The sequence below is a fragment of the Astatotilapia calliptera genome, unplaced genomic scaffold (assembly GCF_900246225.1).
Source record: "Astatotilapia calliptera unplaced genomic scaffold, fAstCal1.2 U_scaffold_220, whole genome shotgun sequence".
NCBI classification, from domain to species: Eukaryota; Metazoa; Chordata; class Actinopteri; order Cichliformes; family Cichlidae; genus Astatotilapia; species Astatotilapia calliptera.
Genome location: NW_020535753.1, coordinates 1,097 through 11,917, shown reverse-complemented (window position 1 = coordinate 11,917; position 10,821 = coordinate 1,097). Strand labels below are relative to the sequence as shown.

The 10,821-nt window shown below is 40.6% G+C and overlaps 1 protein-coding gene and 1 pseudogene across 1 annotated transcript; both read right to left on the bottom strand.

Moving 5' to 3' along the window:
- Positions 1 to 914: 914 nt before the first annotated feature.
- Positions 915 to 5,476, bottom strand: LOC113017850 (MICOS complex subunit mic25a-like). The gene is made up of 4 exons (XM_026160954.1): positions 5,238 to 5,476; positions 3,535 to 3,628; positions 2,375 to 2,489; positions 915 to 1,125 (listed from the first exon to the last, which is right to left on the bottom strand). The coding sequence occupies exons 1-4, from the start codon at positions 5,319 to 5,321 to the stop codon at positions 930 to 932; spliced, it is 489 nt and encodes a 162-aa protein (XP_026016739.1). The 5' UTR covers positions 5,322 to 5,476; the 3' UTR covers positions 915 to 929.
- A 449-nt stretch (positions 5,477 to 5,925) lies between these two features.
- Positions 5,926 to 10,303, bottom strand: LOC113017851 (E3 ubiquitin/ISG15 ligase TRIM25-like; annotated as a pseudogene).
- Positions 10,304 to 10,821: the final 518 nt, after the last annotated feature.

Genomic DNA, 10,821 nt, shown 5'->3' with positions numbered 1-10,821 from the left:
CACCTGACCTCTTCAGTGAACAGAGCTAGGATGACTGCTGACTAAAACTTTAAAGAACTGTACACAGGCAGCAACAGCTCCCTCAATGGGTCACTGGCAGATACTGCAGGGGGAAGCAACATCATATCCCTCACTCACATCATAACCATATTAACAGAAATGATGCACAAAGTTTCTGTAAACATAGAGCGGCAGTCGAAGGAGAGGCAAGGCGTGTTAGGTGTAACAAGAAAAACTAGAAGAGGCAATTAGTTAAGCTGGAGTACAGAGTTGTTATTGTTTAAGTATATACAGCAAATGGTCAGCAATGCCCAGAGGGTCATTTCAGGTTGCATTAGGTCATACATAACATATAAGGTTGGCTGTAGGAGTATAGTTTTTTATTTTATGCAAAAAATACTTTTTGATTTTTTATAACTTTGGATGTGATGGCAATTTTTAATTGGATTAAATCTGAATCTCCTACCACTTTGCAAACCCCTCTTGTCTTGCTTTAGACTCCCAAAGCTTTCGTACTGACCGACTTTCAGAGACATCTGTATTAACCCTTGCAGAGAAATTACTTCCTACAGGGTCCTGCCTAGTGCAGTGTGACTGACTAAAGCAGGGGTCCCCAAACCCAGTCCGTGAGGGCCGGTGTCCCTGCAGGTTTTAGATCTCACCCTGGGTCAACACACCTGAATCACATGATTAGTTCATTACCAGGCCTCTGGAGAACTTCAAGACATGCTGAGAAGGTAATTTATCCATTTAAATCAGCTGTGATGGATAAAGGACACATCTGAAACCTGCAGGACACCGGCCCTCGTGGACTGGGATTGGGGACCCCTGGACTAAAGTGTTTTAAATATGAACTTACTTCACTCTTATTTAAACTAGTAGCAGTAGCAGCTCAACACGACACATGAAAGAAACAAGAGATTTAAACTTTAATAGAAAACATGTCTGACGCATGCATGGGTGTGTGGGTGTGTATATACCAACTGTTTGGTCCTCTCAGCTTCCAGCCGTGTTTGTTGTCTTTCCCGGCTCGTGGCTTTGGCCATCTCTTCCTTTGCCGCCTCCATTTCTCGCTGTGCCATCTTGGCCCACTCTTCCTTCAGTAACTTCTGTTGTTGTTCATACCTTAAACCATACATATAATGAATATTGCTTACATTAATGGCAAACTGACACATTAAAGTATGTAAGATGGATTACAGATAATCCTCATGACACTTTGAAAGACCAAATTTTTTTGTTTGTTTGTAAAAAGTCTTTATTTTTAATTCAATATAATCTGAAATGAGTGACTGAGCCCATAAAGTCATCGGGAAAGTGTTTACAGAGGTCACAGCTCAGGACCTTTTTCCCATAGCCTTCTATTGAACCAGAAGCCTTTTCACATGGCCTGATGGTAGGTGTTACAAAGAATGGAGGTTTAACGCACACTAATCTTTTATACTGTTTTTCATGGCTTTCCACAGTACAGTCAGATGTTGTATGTATATATTTATGTATGTCCACTAGGGGGCAGTATAGAAACACTTTAAGCTCCCTCCATAGAATATTAGAAACATGCATTGTAGGGTAGCATCAAACTTATCAGGAGTTTAGTTCATTCATTAGACATGAATCAGAATGCTGACATGAAATAAGAATTACCTCCTTTTATCCATTTTCAAATGAACAAAATTACTATTAATGAAGGTCCTTATCAAACATGATTTATCCTGTGCAACACAGTTTAACCCGGGTCTCAAATGTCAAGTGATACCTGAGTTTAGCTTATAAATAGCAAAGGCCATGACAGCTAAAATAATTTGTGAAACTACTTTATATAGACACACTGGTAACCAATATTGAACTAGCAAGCTTGCATCTTGCAAAAATCAAACCTCTTTGGATACAAAAACAGCTTCCATCAAAACAGAGACATGTTGTACAATCGCACAACCCAGAATGGAAAAAGGAGCTTGATAATTTTTACAGGTATTTATTTATGCATTTACTTAACTTGACTTAATATGAAACCATGCATGATGCCCTGCAGGTTAAATTAGTCAGGACTCTTTTAGAAGAAGCTCTCGATTTAAAGGCTCTCTGAAATGATAAGCATCAGATCATATTTCTGAAACCTTCACAGTGTTGCATATTATCCTGTTACAGCTCATTTTAGTTTTTTTGATTGAGCCTTCAAAAAAAAAAATGTGGCACACCTTCCACATTTTTTGTTCTCTTTCCAACGCAAACAGAAACACAACCTTGTGATTTATAACAAATCACAAAAAACCTTTTGCTCCAATATGCAGCAATTCTATTTGCAATGCATTCAAATGGTCACCCAGGCAGAAATCTTAACTAAAATCTGTATCCTGAATTTCCTTTAACTCACCTCCTCTGATCTTCCTTGCTGAAGGAGGCCGATTTGCTGGAGTGCGAACTGGGTTGTGCGCGCTGCTGTGGGCCTTGCTGAGATTGAGAGCCTGAGCTGGCACTGTGAGAGGAGGCCTGAACAAAGACAACAAATGTTCAAAGGAAAAAAGATTATCACACAAGGTAAAAACAACTTTGGCACTTTTGTGGCTTACAGCTTTACTGTCAAAATAGGGACTAATGCACATGTATAATTAATACTATATAATCAAACATTGTAATCTTTCTTAAGAAAAAAATGTTTGTATGAACTAAAAGATTTTTCATGGCTCAAAATTTACTTTAGGTCAGACATTTAGTTGATAGTGAATCTGTGTTTTCTTAATAGAAGTGTAAAACCCTATACATTTTCTGGCAATGTTTGACAATTTGATAAGCAACAGTCGATTTCAGTAAATTAAATTCCACTAAAGAAAAAGAAAAATAGTGATTTTTTTTTTTTCTTTAAACGAGGACACCACAACGTTTCCCTGGCTGCCAAAATCATTTCCCGCTCTCAGTTTATTCTGACACAGGTGTCCAGTTAGAATAGAATTCAACTTTATTGTCATTGCACATGTCACAGGTACAAGGCAACGAAATGCAGTTTGCATCCATCCAGAAGTACTTTAGCCATGATATAGATATATTACAATATATATATTAGCAATAATATAGATATGTAAGTATAAAGTTAAAAGTTAAAAGCTTAGTTAAAAAGCTCAGGCAACACATTTTTTTTCTTAAAAAATATTTTCTCAGCTGATGTGATACTGCATTTACAGATGAGACTCGAGAACCAGTTCCAAATTGTCCACTTCCCTTGAATTGTATGTGTCAAAGTTTATCAAGTTCTCACACAATGTTGGCACACTGTACTTGCAACTGCACATAGCAGAACAATGACGCCTAATTCACAGCGGGTGAGGTTTTTTCACACCTCAGTTCCAGTCAGTGTGTTCACACAGAGATAATAAAACGGTTAATATTGGGACTCAGTGAAACCTACTCCCACAAAGAGAGAGAGAGAGAATAAACTGTCAGCAATCAAAAGGGGAATAATTAAAACAAACTGGCTTCTAAGCAAACTTGATAAGTGCAGAGGCACCAATAGAATCTAATCTCAAAAATGATCACTACCTGTGTTTGTTTGAGGGCTTGAGGCAGGTGATGACGTGCGGTCTGGGGCAATGTTGGCAACTCCTCTCATTCTTTGCAGAACATCTTCTGACAGCTGGACAAACAGAGTCAACAAAGCATATAATATACACGACGTGTTTTATTTATTTCATAGAAAAAAAAACATTTGTGTAATCCTTCAGATAAAAAAACAACAACAACAAAAAAGCATGAGCCTCTTAAACATGCCATTAATAGAGGATCACTGAACCTCTATTGTATGTGTATCTGTATGTGTGTGTGTGTGTCTTTGTGTATCCAGGGAAGTCCTTAAGCACTACTACCCCAAAAACCACAGGAGGGAGCACTGACTCACTGTTTCTATGAGTCACACTGAATGTGCAACCAAGGCAAGCTCTCTTCTTACAGACATTTTCACAAAAGATTTTAAAAGCACTTTGGGTGCTCAGAGTAGAAAAGCACTACATAAAAACTGTTTTTACATTTACAAACCTGCTAACCCCATTGCATTCCACCACAACGTATTAATTTCCAGTCGTTGTTTTTGCAGGATCTGAGGGTGTCTTCATTTCCTCATAATGTCAGGATATTTGGAGGCACACACCCACACCAGCTGACTTTCTGTATGTGTGCGCATGCAAGAAGTTTAACTGTGGTAAATTTTAATTTACCACTTAATCATGCACACCAAACAGGCTAAAGGTGAAATGAGTACACATCTGCATCATTATGACAATGCAAGAATCTCCACAAACGAGTTCAGAAAAGAAATAAACATGGAGGTGTATGATTATCTAACTGATTTTGTCAGCGCTTGACAGGTGACCGAAAGCTCAGCAAAACTAGACATGCCTATACCCTGTTGAAATCATTTCTATTGTTGTTTTGTTCATTATCGTTTCCTGTTTTAGAAGACGACAATTTAGTTATATATGCAACTGCATTAGTGTTTCATTGGTTTCACTTGCATACACTAACTCGCTCTACTTGGTTGTGTTAAAAGTATAAGCTTTCTATATGTCCAACAGCACGTGAAAGCAACACTGTAAAGAGGCGTCAACTCCAACACCAAACCTCGTTTGAAATCTGCTCATTTCAAGCCATCCACTTTTAGTTAAACATATGCTCAGTTAAACCAACATGTTAGGCAGTTATGACATTTATACGAGTCTCCCCGTTTTTCTTTGATACACACTTACTGTGCAGCAGACATGTTCACGTAGGATAACAGCGAACTTTAACGTTTCAATGCAAACTAAATGTGTTATTGTGTTAACGTTGTTAGCAAATGCCAGCGACTAGGTAACAGCTAAAAGGTTTAATTTCGGGCAATTAGTTTTCCTGCTAAGTAGGCAATGTATATGCCGAATTTACCTTAAGGTGCTAAAGTTTTCTATATTTCTTAGAGCATCTGCCACGTATATTCTTTTACTTGTAAACAAGGAACATTACTATTTTCACCTTATTACGAATGGAGTTTGGGGTAACAACATTTTTTTTTTACATATTTCAGCTCTTTCAACAACCTGTCCCACCCTCTTCCTACCTTTGTACCTCCTCATTTTAGCAGTGACACTCTACCGGTCGTAGACTGATAGCTTGAACAAAGCAACAACTTAATTTGACAATAGCCAGTCAGCGCTAAACGAGACATTAAAGTAATGCTAACATGGCTTCTCAAGTGCTAGCTAAATTAGCATTACCTTGACTCCACGGAGAATTCTGACCCTGTCCTCATCGTCAACACCGAAGGACACTTTTCTTGTTGTACTCTCTCCCGAACCCATGCTTCTGCTGCAAACGCACAGCTTTCGTGGTGAGAAAAATGTTTATAATATGAAATAATGTTGCTGTCCTGCCCAATGACAGAATGTGAGACAGAAGGGATAGGGTTGCCAGGTTCTTCGTGAACCATCCTCCTCTTGCACATGTGTAAAGGTCAGATCGTGTGTTGGAAATGATAACATTGCGTGTGAATACGAAATTGTTAATAAGAAATTATTACATGTGTGTTCTGGGGGAAGTCAGATAAATGCAAATTGCTTAATCGCTTAAAAAAAAAAACAAGGATTTACAGGCACACCTGGCAACTCCAGGGTCATAGTTGAATGGCTGAAATATCAACAGCCAATCAAAGGCTATATACGGCATAGAGTATTTCTATGCACCCGTAAAAGTATTGAGACAAAGAAAGTTGGTCACAAGACACACAGAAACATTGCCAGATAAGTTTATTTATAGAATAAACACAAAACATGTCTCGGTTTATGCCTAAATGTCAGCGTCTGCGCACAGCAGTGTTTACTGTATGGGGAGCAAACACAACATTCAACACGTTCCAATAACATTTACAAAACACCACAAATGGAAACATGATCTTGTGACATAAATGTTTATGCCTCAAGATCTCACAAAAGTAGTAGGCGCCTGTATTGATAAATCTACTCTATTAAAACACCCAAAACATGAATAACACATTTTTGTAAACAATCTCATGTGATTGTAATGCTAAATTTATACAATGCAAGGCAGCAGACGTATTGCGGGTTTTTGTGTTAGCTGGAAGGCAGTTCACTTGGCTGACTACCCAAGCAATTTCTATGCAGGATGTATTCACATCCCACTGCTCAGTGTGATCCAGGAGTCTGGTGTGTTTGAAAGTATACTGAATACCGGGTAAACAGGCTCTTTAAACACAGCCTTTAAGGTGTGGAGATGTTCCCTGCGCCCTTTGGTGCTGTGGAACGTCAAAGTTCCCCCCTCGTAATCCAGTGCAACCTCAATCTTGACCGGTGGTGTGGTCACTTCCCTTAAGGACCACATTTGAGGAGCACTGGCACACTGTCAGCTTGCCGTTTTTCCACTGCAGCCTCCAGGACACAGTGTTGTGCCCCAGACGGCTGTGGTCACCACGGCGAGGAATGCTCTTGTAGCACACGCCCAATGACCACATGCTATTGGGTCCCACTTCTACAACCCATACATGCTCGCCGCCAGAGAACCCTGGCTGCACAGGATCTGAGGTGCACTCGTGAAACGCTCGGGGTGCTCCGGGTACGACTGCTTGTTGGAGCTGTATTTGACTGTGCGCAGATCGTTGGACACCAGCAGGTTGGGGTGGGCGGTGAAGATGCTGAAGGTGAGTTCCAGTGGTTGAGGAGGATATGAAGAGAATCCATGAGGCGGGTCATTTCTGTGCAGAAGTCTTGGGTTTTGAGACCTCCCTGCAGGCACATATTATTGAGTGGAGCCTTTGAGGGGATGTTGGAGGAAATGGCACTGGTGACAACATGTCTCAGCTTTTGTTCAATCTGCATGAACCTGGAGAGCAAAGGATTTATTATTACTTACTCAACTCATCTAGCCATATGCCATGGGTAATAAACAATTAAATGTCGGTTTATCAGTAAGAATACTGCATCACTTTCACTTTTCTTTTCATTTTTACATTGTTCTATATATTTCTTCTTTTAATTGTAATAGCAGGGCAGATTTCTGTACCTGTGTATAAAGATGCATGTGTCCGTCTCATTGAGGACCTCTGTGGCACTCTTTTGGGCCTCCATCAGCTGCTGCTGCTGCTCCTCAAGTGCACTCACGCCTAGCTGCCAGCTTTTGCGGCGCTGTCCTCTCTCCTCCTCCAAGAGCAAAAGCAGGCGATCCCTGTACCTGTATCACAGCACACAAGTGAAGCGGACTGGTCATTTTTATTCCTTTTATTATCGTGATGTTACTAAACAGAGTCAGGTAGATCGATTCATCACTGTGTCTGCTTTAAAGTTGTACATGCATCCATTGCGTCCATACAATGAGAAATAATCACAAAGCTCAGAAAATATTCAACAATCTAAGTTATAATCTGTGCTAATTAGATAAGGTTAGCCAGCTAGCCAAATGGTTTTTTAAAAATCAAACAAAAAAGCGAAACAGATAGCATCTGATTATGTATGTGAGTTGTTTTTGTTTTTGTTCTTTTAATAAATACCTGGTACTGAGAAAATGCCTGTGAGATGAAACTGGCTGAAATGCTGCTGGTAGACTACCTAAATGATAAGAAATGTGCTAGGAGGCACACCCAGAAGTTCCTGAACTTCCAGAAAGTTCCAACCCTCAGCAATGAACGTCCATATATTAATTTGGACAACCTATGACATAATAAACTCCTCCAACAGTCCCTTGGCCCTGGGGAAATTGCTGCTATGCATGCTCAATATTTTTATTTAACTTAACGTACAACTAGCTCACACACAGCCTCACTAATGTGACTGAGCTCTACATTTCAGTCTTACTTCCTTCCAAAGATATACCTTCTTGAATGTTTTCTTGAAACTTACTAAAGTATTAGGGTGTTACAGACACCCTTGAATCTGCACCACAAAACAGACGCTGGTAGGCCTAAAATGCAGATGAACTGCATTAATTACATACATGCTTACTACATTCTTTGAGGGGTCGAAGTTTTGCGTCTGTATTTTTATTTGCTGCTGAAAATATGAAGCACATCCTGTCAGAGAGAAGCTCCTGAAGAAACTGTTCTACCACCTCTGAAATATGCATTCTGGGTTTTCCACACCTTTTTAAAGCCAATATCATTTGTCATCTTGCTGTTTGAAAACATACTGTGCACGAACACTGGCTGACTTTTTAAAGCATTTGGGAAAAAAGATAATTCCTGTTCTTATTGAGAATTCATTCCATCTATTTTTACATTGTGATGGTTGTAGAGTTTAACGTTTAACCACAAAAATCAAATGAAAACCTGCAAACATTTTTATCAAGTGCTTTAAAGTCAAAGATTCGTGGAGGATATTCTATCAGAACAGGGTGTGTTTGGTTTTATGAGAGATTGTTGAGCGTGCATTCATACCTCATATAGTTCAGACTGTAATTGGGGAAATGTGTTTTCAAAGCCTTTAAGTCCATCTTTGGTCACTGCATTTGCTTAATTACACCACCTGCTACTTTTTAAGGCAGTGTTACTAGCAGCAAATGTGCAGCAGGTTACCTGTCCACCAGAGCACCTATGCTGTCCATGACTGTCACAGCCTTGCTGACCATTTTTTCTCCTACAGCTTCAGAGGTTCCCTGATCCTCTGCTGTCTTCTGCAGGAGTCCCTCTGTCAGCTGCAGTCTGCTAGAAATGACCTGCAAACACACATGTAATATGTTTTAAGATCTTTTGAGTTTCACACGACAGGATTCTTTCTATTGTGTATAAGCATAAAAGATTTCGGATCTGGAAAAACTGGGTGCCCCTTTTCTCGTAAGTGCTTTCGGAAAACAAGTAGAGAAAACAGATCTATATATACATATATATAGTACTGTAAATGTTTTTCTGTAATGTTAAGTAATATATGATCATATTCCATCAAAGTTTGATCATTTTCTGGTCCAAAATATTAAATTCAACGGTCTGACTTTGCACTTTTGAATTGTATGTATAGCACGAAACTGTGCACTCCCTTAGATTCTGCCAAAGGTCATCAGGTTATTCCTATCAGGACAGATTTGTTTTGGCATTTCCAGATTCTTCACCACTCCTCAAAAATGGCAGTGAGTCACTGAAGGTGCCAAGCCCTTAATTTATATGTGAAACAAGTTCGGTTTCCCATGTCTATGTCCCATGTGCATAGAGCATAGTCTTTTAAAACATTGTTCCAAAATTATATTACAGGATTTCAGGTTTTGACATTTCTCAACAGTAAGTTCCTGATGGGATTCACATATTTATAGCATGAATTATGCATTTGTAATAACTTGATATTTTATTCATGAGTCTACAAGCCCTGTCTGAGCACTACTTTCACTTTTGTGCATGCTCAGCTGACCCAGATATGCCCACATTTTGTAGGTTATCAATTTATTTATTAATACATATATAATAACCCCCCTTCCTAATATATATGCTACAATATAACAGTAGGTAAAATGTTAAAATGTTAATGCAGTCAAAAGTACCTTATTCGGGCCTCCAGCGCTCGTCTCATCTCCTCTTCAGCTACGCTAAAGATGAGAACGTCGTGGCTCTCGTGATGACCCTCTACGACGCACGTGTGCACAGAGACATCATGTCGTTGGAACAAAAGTACTCAAGGGGACGCTGGTGGGGAGGGCAACAGGCCTTCACTCTCAGCTCCGTCGTGGGCTCCACCACGGGGTGGGGTCACTGAACAACTCCTTCTCGTGGTGTTTTCCGAAGGTGTCTGGAGCAGAGAGAACACCTCACACTTCAGGCAGGTCTTCACGGCGGGCGACTGCTCATCTATGCACTGATCGCAGAAAACCTCCATTTTGGTATCCACGCAGTCGGCTTGCATGTTCAGCAGCAGCGCGGTGGCCTTGTAGTTCTCAATGATGCTGCGAAGTTTGAAATTTATCTGCAGGTTATCCGTGCCAGGATACTCCTCACGACATTCTGGGCAGCGCGGCAGGATTTTGCCAGTCTTATCCGTGCTGTCAATAGTTTTGCGGATACAGAATAGACAGTAGTTGTGCCCACAGGGGAGAGCCACCGGGTCCGAGTAGAGCTGAAGGCAGATGGGACAGCTCAGCTCGTAGGCTAGCTGGTCCTCTGGCTTTGACAGCGACATGATCCGAGGTGGTGAGACGGGTAGCTGCTTTTGTTCGTGCTTAGTTTCTCTTCTTTTGTCAGGTCTTCTAAATACCTTTGACTAATCTTACTTAATTTCTCGTTTCTTATCACTTCTTCTCAACCGTCAAGCTGTCAGGTGAGTCTATACAGAACAGGCCAGAAGGGCAGTTAGTGCATACTTATCCGACCAGGAGGAGGTGTATCCACAAATGTTTGCAGGACAACATTCCGTTCTTAGACACCTTGTTTGCTGTGCTGCCAGGAACTGACACCATCATACTGGCTGCTGTTGACGGTTAAAATATTTCTGACAAATCATCAGAACCTGTTTTAGGAAAGAGGTATGAGGATGCTGAATGCTGCTGGAAACCATAAAGCATGAATTTTGGTTAAATAATACTTAATATGTGCAAAAGAAAATCCATTTTGGGGAATTGAATGCTTTCAGTTTCTTTAAAAAGTTCCACAACCAATAAAGAGTATCACCAAGCTGAAGGGAGAATTGTGGCTTTGTCTGGCAGTAGCTCAGTTTTGTTTCAGTTTTGTTGGGCTGGGAGGAGGAGTTGGCCGTCCCATTGGGGTCTGGAATGTGGGGCCTCCCTGCTGCTGCGGAGTCGGGGCGGTCTGCTTCTCTCCACCCCAGGGAAGAGGGTAACACCACCTGGGTCTGGGTGCAGTTTCCCCCTCCAGGGGCA

Excerpts from the sequence above, each read along its gene's own strand:
- LOC113017850 (XM_026160954.1), bottom strand. The coding sequence starts at position 5,321 with ATGGGTTCGGGAGAGAGTACAACAAGAAAAGTGTCCTTCGGTGTTGAC. Across the intron at positions 2,490-3,534 it reads AAGCCCTCAAACAAACACAG|CCTCCTCTCACAGTGCCAGC; the intron begins GTAGTGATCATT and ends TCTTTGTTCAGG. Across the intron at positions 1,126-2,374 it reads AGCAAGGAAGATCAGAGGAG|GTATGAACAACAACAGAAGT; the intron begins GTGAGTTAAAGG and ends GTATGGTTTAAG.